Raw genomic sequence first — 22,417 nt, forward strand, 5'->3', positions numbered from 1 at the left:
ACTGCAACAAGCCCAGGAATAGTTTAGCTACAGATGGGTACAGGACCTTGAAATGCACTGTGTAGAACGAAAGACCATCGTACGAACAAAGGTAAGTTTACCAGTCTCACAAATCTTCTTCATAAATACACATTCATTAACCATTTATTAATATAACCTTTGAGCTCAACGGTAATTAATTAGTAGTGGAAATAATTTCTGGTAGCATTACAGAAATGTAGCAGTGACAATAATATTGTATGCTGTAATCGTACTGGACAATTAGTGATACAAAACAACTGTTTTATCCTGTGAATAAAAGTATATGTTTTTGTCAATGTACCATGGTAATAACAGAAGCGAAATGCAATATTGTGTCAGGACAATTCACTATTTATGCACAATAAATAAAGGAGCATAGCGCGACAATTTCTGTTCAGCGCCAGACTTGCTTGTAACCTATATCACCAATTATGTTAAGAAAAATGATGTATTAACTACTACAAAACTCTGACCTTTGTGGGAATGGTTGGAGCAGACTAACATGTGAGCTGGAGTGTTCTGAGACGTTATATTTGGTATATCCAGACCATCCGTCGGCTCTTACTTCGGAAACATGGCTTAAAAAATTTTCTCTTCAACGACGTAATCCGATAAAAAAAAAAAAACGATCTCTTTACCTGTCGGCTTCCCGTGGCTGTCATGCAACCGGCTATTGCAGTTAATAATACAACAGCTTCTTGCCATTTTTTGGGTTTCTTTTTATCGCTGTGTAACTGAGTTCAATTGAAAGCCTGCGTGCGCTAGTACCTCTTGCCACAAGTTCCCAGAATCCTTTGCGGTTTTTACCCTGAATGACGTCACATTTTCAATCTTTATCCTGGTGGGCCGGTCTCTAGTCAAAAGGCCCGGGCCGATTTTTTGTCCCAGTCCAGCCCTGGTCAGAGGTAAGTGGATGTTCAATCGGATTAAATGCAAGGTTGATTGGATTATATCTGAAGATCATATGCTATTCGTGATAACTCTGCTAGACTCCAAATTGCTCGTCTATGCGGGAGTATCTCAAAATTAAATGAAACCACTTAACACTTTTTCCCTAAAACGGACTGACATGGGACACATTAAAGTTGGATTGGAACCAGCTAATCAGTCTGAAGGTAAGTGTTTTTTTCACTTATTCGAGAGAAGTCCGAAATGTGTTCTTATTACTGTTTGTTTTGACTTTTAAGCTACCCTACCAGGATATTTTCATTCAAATGCTAAGACAAAATGTCAATATCTATGAATGCGGAGACTCAAAAGACTAGTTAGGTAATAGTTGCCGATGGATTTATGAGACTTGATAGAAACTTGGACGTTTGCAACAGGTGAATCGGTGAACTACCGAGGTTGCGCCCAAATGCTTAAAGCTGTTTTCAGGTGTGCTTGTTCTACCTGTACGGTGCGGAGTGCTGACTAAGTCATGTTAAACCCATTAAAGCGTCGAGCTCAAATATCTTTTCATTTTTGTGCACTGTTCTCTTGTCGGCACACATTTTCTGTTTATTGAAGCCTTTTGTGAATAATTTTGATCATGTAAAAACTGGGAATTGGTCCCTATTGACAATACTCTTATTTTTTGCATTGTATATGTCATTTAGGAAAGGTAATTGGTCACTGAACTTTTTGCAACTATGTGTATTTCTAAATTTTGTGGCTTCAGTGCACGCAAATTTATATTGTTCAGTTTGCATGTTAAAAGCCTACCAAGCACCCCAAGGCTGATTATGCTTGGTAAGAAGTCATTTATGAAATAGAGTTGATTAGACCATATTAAAATTTCTGTTTGGCACAGGAGCTTTTCGTGGACGCAGGTATCCAGTCTCTGTTTTGTTAGCTCAAATTTCTGTAATTTCTTTTATAAACCAAGGTTGTTGGACATGTGTCTCAGTGAATCCAGCAAAGTAACAATATCAAATTTCACATTACATATTACTGATCAACATAGTAGTCTAGCTACACCAACAGCAGAAATACTGAAGTCAATACTGTAAAGTTTAACAGCAGCACAAACTATGAACTCCAAAATAACCATACAGTTGATTCATCTCCAGTAATTTAATTGGGCTGACTGTTTGTTAGGTGTGTTTAATGTGCAGAATAATTCCCAATTATGTCCAATTACAATATGTTAAAATGGACTTATGTACATAAGGCCATTAATAAATAACTGTACATAGCTATTTGCTTTATGACTATCTAGACAGTGTGAAGAAGTGAAGTATTGAAATTATTTTATGTTGCATAATGACAACATGTTGCCCCTATATATTTAAGGACAAAGTTCAATGACCGCCACCTGCTGGATGGTGAGTGCAGAGGGGCGTGTAATTGTTGAGCTGGACAAAGAGAACATCTTTGCTGATGCAATGTCAGTCTTCTTTGGTATTGAACCTGGAATACCAGGAGTCAGCGTGTGCAAGGTTTTTTGTAAGGATAAACCCTGAAGAGGGAACAAAATGTACCTCCAAGGTTGGGACAAGCAGAAGGACTGGGACCACTGTGAAGCAAAAGGTTGTTCACATTAACCCTCATGTCACAACTTTCCTCCAGCGGCTTACTGAATTTGAGTGGAGAACTTCAAATTAGGTAACTGTTTTTGCCATTTTTAGTGCATTTCTTGTATAATTTAAATGACCAATGTGTTGTTACCCATGTCTCCAAAGATGATCCATGGCCCATGCTTTCTGGACATTTACACAAGACGAGCAACAATGAAGACAAGCTCTCTTGCCATCTTGCAAGACGCTGTCTCTGTCCAATAGGTTTTTTGAGTGCAACAGTTTTGATTTTTTTTTCCTTCTTTTACCCGTTTGTTAAAAATTATTTCAGCTACTTACACTTTAATTGTCACATGTATTGTCTCACCCTACAAATCAATGAACTCAGTCCACAAAGCAAGATCAGGGTTCAGTGCAGGTCAGTCAAGTTCCTTCACACCACACATGCTCATCCATGTCATTGTGGACCCTGTTTTGTGCATTGATTTGGTGGTATGAGCCAGTATTTTGGACAAAGTGTATATAAAGGCAGAAGTGTGGGGCTTGATATTATATTCATTACAATTCAGTTTATTTGTATGGTGCCAACAAAATGAATGCCAAGCCACTTCACATTGTAGGTTTAAGACCCTACAAAATATAACTAAGAAATCCCAACACTTGAGCATATGTTGTCTGCCATGATATGGATATGACATAATATCATTATTGTTTGTACAACCATCTGAGAAAATAATGGATTACATGGTTTAGTAAAAACAAGTGCTTCCTCAATGAAAATATGTTTTCAGTTCTTTTCAGTTTTTGATTTTGGAAATGTGTATTTCAGCAGGGAAGAATCAGAATTGAAATAAAGTGGTGTAAAGCACATGAATTATATTTTGTGTGTGCGTGTCTATCTATCAATCAATCAATCCATCCATCCATCCATCCATCCATCCATCCAATTTTTTTGGAACCCTCCAGTCTCTTACAGTATGTTACTGTTAACTGAAATTACGGTAAATTACGACCTGTTAAACAGTAAATGACCGCCTGTTGGGACACGGTATCCTCTAGCAGAGATGAATATTTTTGGTACTGATGATGTGTGATAACGGTAAGTTACTGGTTAATATATTGCAGTTTATTACCTTGCAGCGGGCTTACAGTGACATACCGTGAATAAACGGTAGTATACCAATTTCTTAATCACAGTATGATGTTACTTTGTTGACGTAATTTACGACATAACGACATAACGGGATCTCACTGGCGTCACTGTCGCCAGTAAGATACCGTAAAAAAGGCTACGGTGCGTTACCATAATTTGTCCAAGAGTATTATACCACACCAGCAAAAAACGGTATCATCCTGCAGAACGGTAAGCTACCGTAACACGGCGTCACAGTATGACGCTGGCAACAGTGACGCCAGTATGTTACTGTAAAGTGGCGATGAAAAGTCTAACAGTGCAGGAAGAAATATCTTATTTTGGGACAGATAAGTGCCACAATTCTGTTACCATTATGTCAACAATAAAGACACACTCAGCAGTAAATCTCCTTGAGTAAGTCACAATATCAAATAACCGCTGTGAAAAATACTGCAACTACCCTGACTCATTGGAGACAAGTGCACTCTTTGGTCATGATACAAGAACTTGTAAAAACACAAGCATTTAAACAGAAAAGCAGATGTTATTTCCAGGTTATAGTTAATATTATCTGTAGCCAATCAACACCCACATTTTATCCAAACCACAAGAACCAGAGAGGCTTAACACTTCTCTACCCACTCAGTCAGTCAGACAGAACTCAGTGGATATGTTTAGTTTTTACTGAGGGAGAAGGAGAGGGTAACACTCTAAGTGACAAATAAAGAAAAATATATCCTACAAACATCAGTGGGTATGATTTAAATTCCTCAGCTTTTCTGGCAGCTTTCTTGAGTAGGTCTTGCATTTTATTTATATATTTTCTTGATAAAGCTGCTTGGTCTTGCCAAACTAAAGCAGCGTCTGTGTTTCAGGGGATTTCCAATTAACACCCCACACCCCCATCTCGTATCCATTTCTCATTACGGGAATGATGTAAATATATGTGCTCATCCTTTTTGATTTGTTGACATGGTAGCATGCCAGTTGACAGCATGCCCAGTCAAAGGGCTTAGTACTGCAAATTTTAATAGCAGCTGAGCCTAGTATTAGGTACAACTGTCATTGATATTCAGGTGCATAGAACTATGTCTCCATGTCTACACACTGTAAACTGGGGCGCTTTTTTGTAAGTAATATTTAATTGAGGATGGAGGTGGTTGGTGTGTGTGTGTGTGTGTGTGTGTGTGTGTGTGTGTGTGTGTGTGTGTGTGTGTGTGTGCGGGGGGGCTACAAATGCTCCCATTTCTTGAATAAAACTCAACACATTTCCTCATTGAGGAAGCAGAAGCATATATTACAGTATTGCTGGGGGTGGATGGTGTGCAGGCAAACCCCCCCCCCCCCCACACACACACACACCCTCCATCCCACCTCCTTATCTCAGGCCGACAGTTGTCGGGAATCACGAGCAGAGGCCTGAGTTAGTGCGGCAGGCAGGCCTGGGGATATGGATCAAAGAGACAGAGCTGGAGAACCAAAGAAGCTCTGATCCCCCAACACTGAAACGCACTCTATTCTATCCTTACTCACCCACTCTCCCTCTCTCTCCATCTCTCTCTCTCTCTCTCTCTCTCTCTCTCTCTCTCTCTATCTTTCACCCTGACATCAAATGGCAAGCCAGAGAGCTTCACCATTCCAAAGCAGGCTAAATCTTCCTCTCACAACAAATTGGAGAGAAAATGTGAGAGGAGAAATGTGTTGTCATGGTGTGCTGAGGTGTTGGGGTCACTATAGGAAAATAATCATTTCATCTTTCAAGCCATGTCACTGAATTTTCTGACCTGATAAAAAGGTATTCGTGAAGCATTTCTGGCTGCCTGACTGAAAAGAAGAAGAAAAAATCCTCACCATTTAGAATGCTGTAAAACAAAATTTAATTTGTCCAAAAAACAGAGTGCTGCTTAAAAAAGGTTTCTTTTTCAGAGAGGTTTGAAACAGCTCTGTTTGTAAAGCTGTGAAATTGTCCCTATTTACATGCAGTGCCATCACAGGGATAGTATTTCACACTGTCATTTTGTCTGTCTGTCAGTAACTGTTGGAACTGGGATGTACTCAGTCTCAACATGAAAGTCCACCTCTAATTCTTTCCCATTCAATTTAAGAGGAGGTGGTGCAGAAATGGCTTGTGTGAATTACATTGCAAATGCAATATAGCTGTTTCAAATTGAATTACTGGCTGTCAGACATACAGCATATCGTCTTCCTGCCATTTTGAAGTGAGATCTTAAGAAATTCTCCCTGCATTGTTATCTCATGTAAATGCTTGGGAACATGATGAAAGGGTCAATGCCAGTAAAGCCATAATGGAAACCCTTCAGCCGGGACTCAGAATAGACCAAGAGGACAATAAACAGAATCCAGCAGCCTTTACTGCAGGCAAATTTCATGTCAGGAATGAATACTGTTTCAGTCAAATGAATTTACTAGAATGGATTTGAATTTAAAATTTGATAAGATGTACTCCACAGTGGACTGATATGTCATGGCTTTGTTTTACCATAAAACAGGCAATAGTATAAATATACTTGAAAGGATGATACACTTATTTAAAACTTATTTTAAACTAAAGATTTAATTTTGTTAATGAAATCTTCAGGCTGCTTAAGATTATCCAGTATTTCTGTCAGGGTCCTGGGACTGGGCGATCCAGGATCCCTGAGCAGTTATGTATTATATTATTATTATTATTATTATTATTATATGTATTTTGGTATTGCTGCTGCTCTCCTCCATGATTGTAGATGTGAGTGTGTGTGTTTATGTCTGCGGGGATGCTTGGAGGATGGAGCTCAGCCACCTGCAGGCCTGAGGGGTGTGGCCCTGCGGAAGGACTGGCCACACCCGAAGCCACACACCTGCCGCTGATCAGGGCTCGTCGGGGGAGCTACTTAGGAGAGTCTTGGAGCTCCCACCGACGCGGGATCATTGCATGAGACTCCACGTTAGTCACCCTGTCTAAGCTAAGTCTGAAAGTGTATGCCTGCCGATCTGAGTGTCCTGACAGCTGCCGTTATTGTTTCCCGCAGGAAGAGCGTGGAGGGCACGGAGAGCAGCGAGCACCGGGGGGTGCTGACACGGGAGCAGAGAGCACACGGACTATTCACGGGAGACACGACACGGGAGTCTGGGAAAATACGGGGAGTTATTGTTACGTTGTTTTTCACCTTGTAAATAAACACTGCCTATACATAGAGCACCGCGCCTGGGTCCTCCTTCCCCACTCCTTCCACGGTGTGCCATGCCATACCGTGACAATTTCTTAAACTGCAAACAGCAATGGGGGCATACCTGCTAATCAGTCTTTGTTATTAAAGAATCTCTCTAGAACTTATTTTCACCTCGGTGACACTACATATTGCTCATCTCAAGAGTCAGTTACAAACCATTAGTACTGTGAGCCCACCCCATCCAGACAAATAGTCAAAGTATCAATGCTTTTCCCCCCACCTGGACTTGCCTCACTGTTGGCCAGGTTTTGGTTAAACAGGGAGGAGCATGCTTTTTATCCTTTCTAAGGTTCTACCATAAGGAGAAAGGGGACTCTCATCATTGTCACTCTCTACTTTAACAGGGCAGTTCCACATTTTCATCTCAAAACACTGCTGCTCAAATTCACTATATTGCCAAAAGTATTCACTTGTCTGCCTTCAAACACATTTAAACTTCAGTGATATCCCATTCTTAATCCATAGGGTTTAGTATGATGTCAGCCTATCAGCTTCAACTCTTCTGAGAAGGCTTTGCACAAGGTTTAGAAGTGTGTTCATGGGAATTTTTGACCATTCTTTGAGAAGTGCATTTGTGTGGTCAGACACTGAAGGCCTGGATTGCTTTTCTGTCAGGTTGATGTCAGGAGTCTGTGTAGGCCAGTCAAGTTATTGGACATCAAACTCACTCAACCATGTCTTTACAGACATTGCTTTGTGCACTGGTGCTCAAAAATATTGGAAGAGGAATGGGCTATCCCCAGGTGGAATTATCTTACTAATACTGTTGCTTGCTCTTTGTTACAGACCATACAAGAAGTTTTGGGCGTCAGTTTTGATGACTAAAATTCTATTGTTTTATTAGTTCATTACTTTATTATATTTATATTTATGTAGCTTGCCATCACCAGTGTGTGAATGTGTGTGTGAATGGGTGGATGACTGGTTGTGTAAAGCGCTTTGGGGTCCTTAGGGACTAGAAAAGCGCTATACAAATACAGGCCATTTACCATTTTACCATATTTATTGTTTTATTAGTGCATTAATCAGTTGATATGTGTGTCTGTGTATTGTATCCTATACAGTTTATCAATGTAGCTTACTAATCAAGCAAAGTAGTAACCTGATAACTTATAACTCTACCTGCTTGTCCATTTAATCTAACTTCTGGCTAAAAAGGAACAATATGCCAAAAACACAGCTGTTTCAAAATGTTAAGTCTGTGGTTTTGTTCCAGTAGCCAACTTCTCATCAGTATTTATACCGATTTTTATCTATGTACAGTAGTCCCTCGTTTATCGCGGGAGTTATGTTCAAAAAATAACCCGGGATAGGTGAAATCCATGAAGTAGCCGACTTTATTTTTTACAATTATTATAGATGTTTTATGGCTGTAAAACCTCTCACTACACACTTTATACACTTTCCTCAGACAGGCATGATCATTTTCACACGTTTCTCTCTTGTTCAAACAATCTCAAAGTTTAAACCTTCGTAGAAAAATAAGTCCAGTATTATAGAAATCAAAGATCAAATCCTGTTTTCAGGTCCAGAAAATGAGAATAGAGCAGCTGCCAGAGAATTCAACATTAATGTATCAATGGTACGGAAGTAGAGGAAGCAAGAAGAATGAGTCGAATAAAGTTTGACTTATCTAATTGTTTTGTTTTGCTTAATGCGCCTTTGTCATGGTCCGGGTGAGCACGGGGTTTTTCCACTCCGCTGGGTTCTACCTTCAGGCAGAGACTCCAATCAGCTTCCACACCTGGTTCCAATCAAGTCACCTGCATATAAGACCAGCATTCACAACAGACCTCTGCCAGATCTTCTGCTAACCCATGTCAGTGCTAGGCTGCGAACCCCTTGTGAGAACCCTCAACTACTGCTTTTCCCTCACCGTGTTTTTCTTTGTCATAGGACCCACCTGGCAGTCACGTTTCCCGAACTACTCTCATCTCCGCCTGGACGCTGGTTCTGTCATCTGGTTTCTTCCTCTCCACCATCGGACTACACCTGCCTGCCTCCCTGCCAAGTCCCTCACTCCACGCATATTCTGGATCCTCTCTGGACACTCCTCACCCGGAACCCCCTGGACACCCCTTCCTCGCATGACACTTTAAACCTGCAACGCTGACTGCGTACCTCCATCCAAGCCGCTGCCCCTTTTTCCATCCGTGAAATCCAGCACCTAGCCATAGCACTCAGTTTCATGTTCACAGTTTGGCCTCACAGTTCACAGTTCATAGCATTTCATAATTCATAGCATTCATAGTCTCCTGTTGTGTAATTTCACTAGACACTTGTAAATAAAGCACTGTGTTCACGCCCGTTTGCCTCCCTCTGTGTCTGCATTTGAGTCCACACCCACAGCCGGGCCCTCTCGGCCGTAACAGTAAGATCTGGCCACAATATGGACTCAGCAGACGCAGAGCGGACAGCCATTCAGAAACAAGGTGCAATCCTAGGTCACCACGAGCAATCCATTCAATATCTCCTGGCTTCACAGAAAGACCTTGGTGAGGGACAGGCTAAGATCTTTGCTGCCCTAGAGACTCTACAAGCTAACCTCGCTTCCGTGCCGCGTCCTGCCCCCGAACCCTCGCCCCCCGCACAAGACACACAGCCATCCACTTCGTCCCCTGCCTCGGCTTACGCGCTCCAAAGTGGGCCGATTTTTCGCGACGCATCATCCCCGGAGCCCGAACCTTTTTCTGGGGATCCGGGGAGCTGCACGGGGTTCCTACTTCAGTGCGATCTGGTATTTGGCCGCTCACCGCGCACCTTCATTGACAACGCCGCTCGGATTTCCTATTTCATAGGGAAATTACGGGACCGTGCTCTAAAATGGGCAGAAGCATACCTGTCAAGCCATCCCCTGCGAACTTGCTCTTATGATGACTTCCTGGGTGAGTTTAAAAAGACATTCACTCATCCTGTCTCTGAGGGCGGTTCGGCCCGTAAGTTGTTAAAGCTGCGCCAGGGTCGCCGTAGTGTTGCTGATTACCTCATAGATTTTCGAACGGCCGCCGCGGAGACGGGGTGGCCAGATCACGCGTTGCAGGGAATCTTTCTACAGTCCCTGAATGATAACATGAAAGATCAGCTTGCTTCACGGGATGAGCCCGCTACGTTTGAGGAGTTAGTCTCCCTTTCTCTCCGTATTGACATCAGGCTGAGAGAGAGGGAGAATGAAAGGAACTACAAACCCCAACGTCCCCTCCTCCGCCCTCTTCCGTGTTCGTTTACGCCGGCCCCACCCATAATGCAGTCGCCTGTGTCGGCCGCCTCTCCCTCCGTCGTGGACGCGGCGCCGGAACCGATGCAGATCGGCCGCGCTCAGCTGCCGCCGGAGGAGAGAGAGCGTCGCTTTCGTGCACGCGCGTGTTTTTATTGCGGGTCGACAGAACATTTAATCGCAGCATGTCCCAAGAGGGGAAAAGGGCCAGCCCGCCAGTAGATTCGGGGATACGGGTGGGCGGTTCTCATAGTGATGATAAACCCCGTTTGCTTCTCACAGTCAGTTTAGTTATCAACCGTGCCACGCACACCTTTCAGGCCCTGGTCGACTCCGGTTCAGAGCAAAACCTAATCAGTTTTGACCACGCCACACGGTTGGGATTGCACCTTGTGCCTTTAGATCCGCCCATTTCTGCGAAAGCACTTAATAACCAGGTCTTTGCACAAATAACTCACCACACTGAGCCAGTGACTGTAATCACTTCAGGAAATCATAGGGAGGTGCTCACTTTCTTCGCCCTCTCATCGCCTGACACTCCCCTCACATTCGGCTACCCTTGGTTAAAGCTACACAATCCACACTTGGATTGGTCTGGACGGAAGATAATAAGCTGGAGTGTATTCTGCCATGCTAATTGTTTGAGGTCGGCGTGTCCCCCGGGCCCCGAGGAGCCCTATGCGTTGGAAGAAACAACCCCCGATCTCACTGGTGTGCCCATGGAATATCACGATTTCAAAGAGATTTTTAGTAAGAGTAGGGCGCAAGCTTTGCCGCCTCACAGACAATATGACTGTGCCATAGACCTTCTCCCCGGTGCTCCTTTACCCTCCAGTCGATTATACAACATATCTAAACCAGAACGTGTTGCTATGGAGGAGTACATCAGAGAGTCACTTGCTGCTGGAATAATTCGACCGTCGTCTTCACCTGTTGCTGCCGGATTCTTCTTTGTGGGTAAGAAGGACGGGTCGCTACGACCATGTATTGATTTCCGTGGTCTCAACGACATAACTATAAAGAATAAATACCCATTGCCACTCATCAGTTCTGTGTCAGAGTCCCTGCAAGGCGCCACTATCTTCACTAAGCTGGATCTCCGTAATGCTTATCATTTGGTTCGCATTAGGCAGGGAGATGAGTGGAAGACGGCCTTTAACACGCCACTGGGCCACTTCGAGTACCTGGTCATGCCCTTTGGACTAACGAACGCCCCAGCCGTATTTCAAGCTTTGGTGAATGATGTTCTCAGGGACTTTCTGAACAGATTTGTGTTTGTATATCTGGATGACATACTCGTATTTTCCAGATCGCTCCAGGAACATCACGCTCATGTCCGTGCTGTCATCCAGCGCTTATTGGAGAACAAACTGTACATAAAGGCAGAAAAGTGTGAGTTTCATGCATCGTCAGTCTCTTTTCTTGGTTATATCCTGGCAGGGGGGCAACTGAAGACTGATCCAGCAAAGGTCAAGGCAGTCACAGAGTGGCCGGTGCCCACATCCCGTAAGCTTCTCCAGAGATTCCTGGGCTTTGCCAACTTCTACAGGCGATTCGTCAGGAACTACAGTCAGGTAGTTGCACCTCTAACACGCCTCACGTCTACAAAGCACCCATTCACGTGGCCTACCGAAGCCGACAGAGCTTTCAACAAGCTGAAACAACTGTTTACAACAGCTCCCGTGCTAATTCAGCCCGACACCAGCAAGCCCTTCATCGTTGAGGTGGACGCATCAGATGTTGGAGTGGGGGCAGTGTTGTCTCAACATACTGGTCCATCAGCAAAGTTACAACCCTGCGCTTTCTTCTCGCGTCGCTTGTCTCCAGCAGAGAGTAACTACGATATTGGGGACCGTGAGCTGCTTGCTGTGAAACTAGCATTGGAGGAGTGGCGGCACCTGCTGGAGGGGGCTGAGCACCCATTCATAGTCTGGACAGACCATAAAAATTTAACATACCTACGGAATGCAAAGAGACTAAATACACGCCAAGCCCGTTGGTCACTGTTTTTTGCCCGTTTCAACTTTTCTATCTCATATCGCCCAGGTACCCGGAATGTTAAGCCAGATGCTCTCTCCCGCCAGTTCGAAGCTGCCTCAGAGCGGTCAGGGGTGCCCTCCATACTCCCTGCCAGCTGTCGTGTAGGGGCTGTCACATGGGAAGTAGACTCTGTCATTCAGCGGGCTCTGCAAGCAGAACCTGATCCGGGCACCGGTCCAGCTAACAAGCGCTATGTACCCACAGCAGCCCGCTCCAAGGTTTTGGAATGGGTTCACACGGCCAAGTTCGCAGGTCACCCGGGCCGAGGTAGGACAGCTATGCTACTGAAGAGACACTTTTGGTGGGAGACGTTGGATAGGGATGTACGTGAATACGTAGCTGCTTGCACGGTTTGTGCTCGTAATAAGTCCAGGAATCACCATCCTTACGGACTGCTTCACCCACTAACCACCCCACACCGGCCATGGTCACATATTGCGTTGGATTTTGTAACAGGGCTTCCAAACTCTGCAGGAAAGACTACCATACTTACCATAGTTGACAGATTTTCCAAGGCAGCACATTTCATAGCTCTAGATAAATTGCCCACTGCTTCAGAAACAGCTAAACTGTTGGTTGAACATGTTTTCAGACTCCATGGGATCCCTATGGAAATAGTGTCTGACAGGGGTCCCCAGTTTGCTTCTCAGGCCTGGGGAGCCTTTTGTACGGCCCTGGGGGCCAAGCCCTGTTTGAGCTCAGGCTACCATCCACAGACCAATGGCCAAACTGAGCGCCTGAACCAAGAACTCGAGACCACTCTTCGCTGCGTCACTGCCCATAATCCAGCCTCTTGGTCCACATTCTTGCCGTGGGTTGAATATGCGCATAACACACTCACCGCCTCGGCCACAGGTCTTTCACCTTTTGAGGCGTCCTTAGGTTACCAGCCACCTCTGTTCCCCGAGCAAGAAGCTGAGCTTGCGGTGCCTTCTGTCCAGCATCATCTGCAGCGTTGCCGCCGGGCCTGGACGCGGACTCGTGAGGCGCTGTTGCGCGCTGTGTCTCGCCAATGCCACTACGCCAACCAGCGGCGCACGGCGGCTCCTACTTACTCTCCGGGGCAAAAAGTGTGGCTGGCGGCTAAGGATATCCCACTCCAGGGAACCTCCCGCAAGCTGTCTCCGCGCTATATTGGGCCTTTCGTGATTGACAGGCTGATTGGCCCTGCGGCAGTCCGGCTCACATTGCCTGCATCGTTGCGGATCCATCCGGTGTTCCATGTTTCGCAGGTCAAGCCAGTGTTGTCTAGTCCTCTGTGCCCTCCTTCCGACCCCCCTCCTCCCGCCCGGCTCGTCGATGGTCATCCTGCCTTCTCGGTGCGGCGTATCCTGGACGTGCGTCGGTGGGGCAGGGGCCGGCAGTTTCTGGTGGACTGGGTGGGGTACGGGCCTGAGGAGCGTTCGTGGGTGTCTCGGTCTCTGATCTTGGACCCGGCGCTTGTTTCTGATTTTTTCAGGTCTCGTCGCGTGTCCGGGTCTGCTCGGTCGCCGGGGGGCGATCGTTGAGGAGGGGGTACTGTCATGGTCCGGGTGAGCACGGGGTTTTTCCACTCCGCTGGGTTCTACCTTCAGGCAGAGACTCCAATCAGCTTCCACACCTGGTTCCAATCAAGTCACCTGCATATAAGACCAGCATTCACAACAGACCTCTGCCAGATCTTCTGCTAACCCATGTCAGTGCTAGGCTGCGAACCCCTTGTGAGAACCCTCAACTACTGCTTTTCCCTCACCGTGTTTTTCTTTGTCATAGGACCCACCTGGCAGTCACGTTTCCCGAACTACTCTCATCTCCGCCTGGACGCTGGTTCTGTCATCTGGTTTCTTCCTCTCCACCATCGGACTACACCTGCCTGCCTCCCTGCCAAGTCCCTCACTCCACGCATATTCTGGATCCTCTCTGGACACTCCTCACCCGGAACCCCCTGGACACCCCTTCCTCGCATGACACTTTAAACCTGCAACGCTGACTGCGTACCTCCATCCAAGCCGCTGCCCCTTTTTCCATCCGTGAAATCCAGCACCTAGCCATAGCACTCAGTTTCATGTTCACAGTTTGGCCTCACAGTTCACAGTTCATAGCATTTCATAATTCATAGCATTCATAGTCTCCTGTTGTGTAATTTCACTAGACACTTGTAAATAAAGCACTGTGTTCACGCCCGTTTGCCTCCCTCTGTGTCTGCATTTGAGTCCACACCCACAGCCGGGCCCTCTCGGCCGTAACAGCCTTATAATCTGAAAAATATGGTAACTTCCACCTTCCTTTAGCATGTCCAGAAGTCCAACTTTTTGTGTGATGGTTAGCATCTTACTCTGCCTTTTGGGTTCTACCGCAGGAGCCTTTGACGTTTCGTCAACATTGTTGTGTTTGTTGAACTTACAAACATACAGTACAGCACTTCAGAGTCACACTGCTAGCGATCGAAGATTTATGTAAATTTGACAAGCTGAACGCATTCTGTACTGTACAGGAGACACGGCAAGAGATGATTGACAGCCAATCAGAACACAGAACACAATGCGCTGTATTAAAAAAAAAAACATGGAAAATTGCACACAAAACACGAAACAGCGAGGTGAAGCGTTATAGTGAGGAACCACTGTACACACTCTCCACAAACTTCCTTTAGTCTCCTTTCTTATCCCTATCTCTCCACAACAACCTTTGGTCACCAAATCATAATGTTCCTTCTCCTGTCAATAAAAATAGGAGAAGTGGACTTCTGATGATGTCATGGATGGATAGATAGCCAAACTTCTCAGCTCTTGATAGTCTGCAATAAAATCCCCTGAAATCTAACAAGAATAGTGCTAGAAATTGTTCCAGTGGTATATAACTTTAGGGTGATTGATATGGGATGAACAAAAGAGGTTATTCCAAGAGTGAGATGCAAGACGAACAAGAGGACATGCATGACATGTGAAGACATGAGGCTGGAAAAGATGTCGTTAGTGAACCTCCGCAGTCTGCTAGAGACTCACTCGATTGAAAATATAAGTAAGGAACTAAAAGAGCTTTAAAAAAGACATCAAGAAACCCTCCAGTCTTTTGGTGAGAACCTGAGAAATGACATGAGGAAAGACCTGGATCATTTCAAAAATGAAATCCAAACATGCGACTGGAGAAATGGGAGGAGTGGGGAATAGAGGCCGACACAGCTCTCATTAAAAGTTTGGAAGGACAAGAAAGCCTGCAGGAAAAATTACCAGAACTAGAGTCAAGATTGAGGATGAATAATATTTGTATATTCAGTGTTCAGAGGAAAAGAAGGCGACTCAGCTATCAAGTTTGTGCATGAATTACTCAGGCGTGAGGTGGATCTTTTGGATGAGCTGAACCGCACAACTCATTAACTGGGACATCTGTGGATAAAGCCCCACCAAGACCCATCATTGTGAATTTCCTTTAATTCATCACTAAAGAGAGAATTTTGAGGGAGGCATGGAAAAAAAAAAAGATCCACGTTAAAATTAGGAGCAGATTCTCAGAATCATTGGAGCCGTGGTAGAGGCAGTGTGGGGACCTGTGTGCCAATCACACCCATATCTTTTGAACAACAAAAAAAAAGGCCATTTTGGATAAAATTCAAATTTAACTGTATAAATTACTTAGATATAAAATACCTAAGTGCGAAGATCTTTCTTTTTTGTCATTTTAGCAAGGCTTTTGTTAATTGCTTGTAAAAAGTCAATAAGCAGAAGATGCTACAAAGCTGAATCACCAAATTTAGATCACTTCAACAGGGATATCAAATGGTATTTATATTTTGGAAAAGATGACTTTTCAGCTCAGATTAAGGGGAGAGAAGTTTCATAAAAAATGGCAAAAAATGACTTCCTACCTTCAAGGGACTCAGGATGCTGAGGATAAAAATTACTTATGATGTGTACTGTACAGATCATCATATGGACTTGTGAGCCCAGGCTCACACAGTGCAACTCTGCAAGCCATTTAGACCATTTAGATCAGAAAAAAATCTTAAATAAATAAACAAACCTGCCACTCCATATGAACAGCAATATTAAACGGTTTTCGTAAAGCCATCCTAGGTGGGCTAGAACCAATCCCAGCTGTCCGGCAGGAGGCAGAGTACACCCTATACAGTACACCAGCCATTGAGGTGACAATGCTAACCACACCACTGCGCTGTAAAACTGTTAATTAACTGATTAATTTTGGATTCCATCTATAACAATGTTTTCTTTAATAAACTTTTTTTTCAATATAGTCATATATTGTGAAAGACTGAAGTTGGTTATTAAGAACAAGAAAAAAAAACGTAATTTAAGGTATGTGTTAGCACATGTAGTCTAAAATTTGCATGGGGATATGGATGGGCTACCATTCGGAAATATTCAAAATACTATACATATTATGTTTTGCATCAGATTATTGTCTTAAAATTAAATCTTGCTTTTGTTTTGGTTCAGTGAGTGAGTGGGTGCCTATATGACCTGTTGGTATGATGTTCTTTTTATGAAATCCTGTATTAGTTTTATGCCAGATATAGCTGGTCTCAAGCCTTCTAAAAGTCTTTGTCTTGTTAGTCCATAGATTCATTAAGATGGGGGTTTTTCTTTGTTTGTTTGTTTTGCTTTTGTCATGTGAGATGAGTTCTTGTATTCTTTTTGGTATCTTTTTTGGTCAACGGTGTGGTTTTTTTGCCCATTCTCCCATGGATACTATAGATATCATTTTTGCCCAGTATCTTTCTTATTGTTGAATCACAAACAGTGATCTTAACTGAGACAAAATAAGGCCTGCAGTTCTTTATATGTTGTTAAGTGTTCTTTTGTGACCTCCTAAAAGAGTCTTTGGCTGTGTTGGAGTACGCATTTTGAGACCTATTACGTCACAGTGACACGACGACAGCTGTCCCAACCCGAAGTGTACTCCAAATGTGTACTCCAATGCGCCGTCGATTTCCCCAAATTTGAAGTGTGGTCCGGTGTACACTTCGTGGTCCCATATGTTCCACAATTCATAGCGCGGCGGTGGGTATAAAAATATACGCCATTCAATAGTTGACCATAATCTTACAGAGATGTGATGTTTTTATACATAATTAAAGTCAGTCATATATCCACAAACACAACAAGCTGAAAGTCAGTGATGCTGCTCGGTTTGCAGTCCTGAATATCACGGCACAAGCAGGATTCACTGCACTGTTAATGTTAGCTATGTTATATTGCTGCCTCTGTTTGGTGGTGTCAAGCCAAACGGACTGTGTGTTTGAACGAGCTGACGGTTCACTCGTTAAGCTGAAAGAAAGATGCTTTAATCACAGGAGTCACACATGTGTCCACTGTACCATCTGGGAACTCTTCTTGTTTAGCACTCGTAATAACACAAACACTAAATACTCCTTCTCTTGTGCTGTGCCCTGATGATCCAGCAGGACAAACTCAGCAGTGTATGAGGAAGAGCAGGAGGAAGAGCCAGCAGGAGCTGACAGATGGAGAGAATAGACAGACTGTTCCCTGTTTGTGTAGGACTGCTAGAAAAGTTTAAAATAACTAATTGTCTGTCCTGAATCAGTCTTATTAGGTAATGTTCAAATAATTTTATCATTCCAGTGTTTTCAGTGTGGGAGAAAGTACTCAGGGCCTTCAAGTTAAACACTATGAAAGGCAGAAACAAGTTTAATATTCAGAAACCTAAAGTATGTATCAGCAGCAGAATGGACCTAAAAATAAATGTTTGTTTCAGTTCTATGAAGCTTTGAGTATTTTGGATTAGTAGTACTGCTGTGTTTGTTGTATCATATTGCTGTAATTTTGCTTTATATATAGATGCTTCATATATTCTGAGGTAAGTTGATCTATAGTGTTACATCATATTCTATAGGGATGTTATGTGTTTGTATACTTTCTGCCCAGTTTGACCCATTTAGCAGAAGTCAGACTGTTTAAGGCTCTGATATCTATTCTGTATGAATTAAAGCAGTTATGACATGGTATGATTTTCTCACCCAATAAAGGAATATTTAATATATGAGTCTACTCTTCATTCTATCAGCAACAGTTATCACAGCTCGTACATTTTCTTTTTACGCATATATGTAAGCATTGAGCCAAATTTAGTAATGCCAACATATTAAAAGAACAATATTTGTCTCTTATATATATTACATCTATATATACACTGTCAAAGATACTTATTTTTGAGTGAAGATTCAAGGTGATTGGAAATTTAAATAAATGCAACTTGAATCTTTACTGAAGCTCAGTATTTGACACAGAGTTCATGCTCACTGCTCTAATATATCATAATAATCTGAGAATGAATATAATATTGTCCATATTATATTTACATTAAAGTGAGATGATTTTAGTCTCATGAACAACATTAGCTAATTGTTATTTACTAGCTAATCTTGAAATGACTGTTCAGTACAGAAATGAAGCCCAACAATTATGTTTTTACAGTCCCGTCGTCTCAGCCTCAGAATCGCAACTAATCAAAGTGATGTCATAAAAATGAATGAACAACAAAACATTTTTTCTCCTTCATTTCTGTCAAACAATGCTGTATGAAACGTTTCTCGCGGTTAGTATCATGGTTGCTAGGGAACCTGAGCAGGCTAGACCGTCCCATTTCACAAGCCTCTCACTTCCGCACTTCTCGTACTTCCTAGTACGCGCCGTACCTAGTACACAAACTGCGCGTACTCCGAAGCATACGGTCGCTGGATTGGGACACAGCCACTATTGTAGTCTTAGAGTCATTTTGGTCTCAATGTAATTGACTGGTGTCCCAAGTGCATTAATGCATTTCAGTCCAACAGTGACAAGTTTAATCGATGTATCATTTGTTTGGCCGTAGTCCTGAACTCTCTGAGGCAGACGGAGCTCGCGGCCAGCCTCAAGAAGTGTGCAGTTGGATGGAAGGTGGTACAGTATCTGTGGTACCATTTTGGGAGGAGGGCAGGTGCACCCCAGAACAGACAAAGCAGCAGGGATCACATCCTGCTCAGACCCCAAGAACAAAAAAAAGGTGACTAGTTTCTTGGGACTGGCTGGTATTACCGTCAGTTCATGTAGAACTCGGCAGGGATGACCAGCCCCATGACAGACCTCACCTGAAAGGGTGCCCCAGATCCAGTGTTCGTGCAGGTAAGTAGGGGTCTATTTTTGGAACCCATATTCCACATTCCTGACTTTTCTCTCACTTTCATCCTGCAGACCGATGCCTTGAACAGGGGTCTGGGGTGTATTTTGTCCAAGCAGTTGGGGTTGATTGCCTGCCTGCATATCAGGTCCTTTTGTATCACATCACTCAGTTGACTTTGTCAATGAGAAATATTTAAAAATAAGATTTTATTTGGAACATCTACACTAACTTGTTGTACTGTGGATCATGACAAGAAATGCTAAGCTTAAAACTTACCATAGAGCCATCTGGTTTGTAGTGTCACTACAATCAGGCTCCACACCATAATTAAAATGTTTATTTTCCACAATGGAAATTAATATTTACCTATGGTCATGTTGCGGGAAGCTGCCTAACTTACTCTAGCCATAGCAACAATATACTTGAATGTCTTGTAAAAATATATAACACAAAAAGACTACTGTGACTAAAACACTGTTGGTGAAAACCCACATGCATTATTTCCAGCTCATAATCATGACAGTGCTGTATGAAGTATCACTGCTCCAAGTTGATCAAGTAAAAGATAGACAAAGACTTTAATTTCCTGGTTAAAAGTATCAAAGGCATTAAATGTCAAAATCCATTTTGGTCTATGGCTTGTTTTTTTATTTCCTATTTATATTGAATTAACAACTACTTATCCCCTTCTTTTCTTGCATTTTCAAACGAATATGAATAGAATAAATTATATACACTGAATAGAGTCCTTTCATGTTATATATTTTTATTCATGACTGAGTAAATGCTTATCCTCGTGCATAAAGCGATAAAGCAGGACTTGCCTGTGGAGATAGCCCATTGCTGACAGGGTTGACATGGTTACTAGGAGTACTAGAGTTCATGAAGGTATCAGTGTAGCTGGAGAAGCTGTGCCGGTTGGTTGCCAGACCATAGGCAGTGCTGCCGTCAGGACTTGATAAACCACTCTGGTGCATGGTGGAAGGAGGTAAGGGTTGGGGACGGTGAACAGTAGCCCCACCATCTGAAAAGTAAAACACTTCACACATTGGTTCCTTCCTTTATGTAAATAAGACACTAGCTAGGCTAGGCTACCTGTTCTACCAGTTTGTATACCAGATGAGAAAAAACACATTCCCGAACATATATATATATTTAACACCAACATATAAACAACGCAAGTTTGACAACTTAAGTACACCACCATGATGCCCCACAGTATGTTGAACAGAGACCTGCATAGTGTGGATGTGATACCAAATAGGCTTAATTGGAGGCTTCTGTATCTACTTTAGGATGTCTTTACAACTAAACACAACAGGGAAAACTGGGTTAAACCTGACTGACATTTTGATAGTTACAATTACAAATATTTCCAACAGCAGGTTGTATCACACCTCTCTCGCTGTCTGGGAATTTTTCAGCTTTTTCCAAAATCTACCAAAACAAAATTCATAAACCTTGGAGCAGTGGCAGAGGACGGGCAAAGGAACAACCTGGCATGGAGATTTTGTTTTGTTAAAACTGCAAAATATGCATTGACGTTGGTAGACAATACAGTTTCTTAATGCTTTTCAATACAGTACTAATTCTGTGAGTGCTTTGATGACACGCTAACATTAATTGGGAATGCATACTCTCTGCAATCAGTTTTTTATTCTGTGAAACCACCTAATAAGTCATTCTTATAATTGAAACAATACTTTTATTCTGAGGCAATATGCTTTAATGTACTAGATAGAGGACAACACTGCAGTTTCTTCTGCTAGAGATAAGACATTATTGGCATATCAGGACCTCTTCCAGAGAAAAACTTAAATTGATCATTAAATTGTTCCATGCATCCAGTCAAAAACACACACACACACACACACACACACACACACACACACACACACACACACACACACACACACACACACACACACACACACACACACACAAAAAAAAGACCCAGCAATATAGGTGTAAAAGTGCCTATCATGAATCATTATTTGTTGGTAAGAACATGGCCAAAATAGCATAGTATCCACGAACTCCTTAGGAAAACCTATAGGTCACATTTGTAATCTGTCAGTGAAAGGATTATCTGTTCTACCTTGAGTGTTGGTCGGGTAGTTGGATTCTGGCAGCTGATATGTAGGAAGTGTTGGCATCCCTGCAGGAGGAAATCCACCTGGCAGAAGGTGATTGAATGCTGCAAGTTGATTGGCTCCTGCTTGTTTTCGCCACCTGGCCCTTCGATTGCTAAACCACACCTTGAAAGAGAAATATATATAAATAAGCTGGAAGGAAAACACCAAAAATGATAAATGGCCTGTATTTGTATAGCGCTTTACTAGTCCCTAAGGACCCCAAAGCGCTTTACACATCCAGTCACACACCCATTCACACACTGGTGATGGCAAGCTACATTGTAAACACAGCCACCCTGGGGCGCACTGACAGAGGTGAGGCTGCCGGACACTGGCGCCACCGGGCCCTCTGACTACCACCAGTAGGCAACGGGTCAAGTGTCTTGCCCAAGGACACAACGATCGAGACTGTCCAAGCCGGGGCTCGAACCGACAACCTTCCGATTACAAGGCGAACTCCCAACTCTTGAGTCAGCTGAATAGCTGAATTTAAAATCAGCAAGAATTTGCACATTTACATTGATTCTATTCTGATGCCATGCTCTAGGTCTCACAGATTCTCCGCTGAAAGAGAATTTTACCTTTTCTCACCACAAAGTACATACAGATAGTCCTTTTGTGAAATTTCACACAGAGGGCAAGATCCACATTCAAAAGCCTATATTTCATTGTCCCGAATATCTGAAATGATTCAGGACATATAACTTACTCTAAGCATTAATATATTGGGACATGCCATCATTTCAAAGGTAAAACTTCAGCAAATTAATGTTTGTAGTGTGTGTTTCTGTGAGTAAATAATTTTTTTTTTCATTATCCACTGTTTCTTCTTGACATTTAGTCCTGCATGTTTGTTTTCATTTCAATTAAACTATACCACTCACATGATTTAACACAGGCATACTTAACACCTACACATCTCTAGGGTCACAGCAGAAATCTTTGCATTGCTTGCAGCTTTCTACCTGCCCACTTTTTCCAGGAATCTTCTTTTTTCATTTAGTGCAAACGAAAATGTGACTTTTATG

The 22,417-nt window shown here is 43.1% G+C and overlaps 1 protein-coding gene across 3 annotated transcripts in view; it reads right to left on the reverse strand.

Annotated features, from left to right (window-relative positions):
* The window catches only part of LOC146645201 (paired box protein Pax-7-like), a 145,066-nt gene that overhangs the window by 71,354 nt on the left and 51,295 nt on the right, over positions 1-22,417 (reverse strand). For all 3 annotated transcript variants that reach the window (XM_085394520.1, XM_085394519.1, XM_085394522.1), the window contains exons 6-7: positions 21,353-21,512; positions 20,079-20,278 (exon numbers count right to left, since the gene is read on the reverse strand). In XM_085394520.1, the coding sequence (XP_085250646.1) occupies positions 20,079-20,278; positions 21,353-21,512 (360 nt within the window). The remainder of the gene's footprint in view (positions 1-20,078; positions 20,279-21,352; positions 21,513-22,417) is intronic.

The sequence above is a fragment of the Rhamphochromis longiceps genome, linkage group LG20 (genome assembly GCF_057381845.1).
Source record: "Rhamphochromis longiceps isolate RC_006_pf linkage group LG20, R_longiceps_female_GT1.1, whole genome shotgun sequence".
Lineage (NCBI taxonomy): Eukaryota > Metazoa > Chordata > Actinopteri > Cichliformes > Cichlidae > Rhamphochromis > Rhamphochromis longiceps.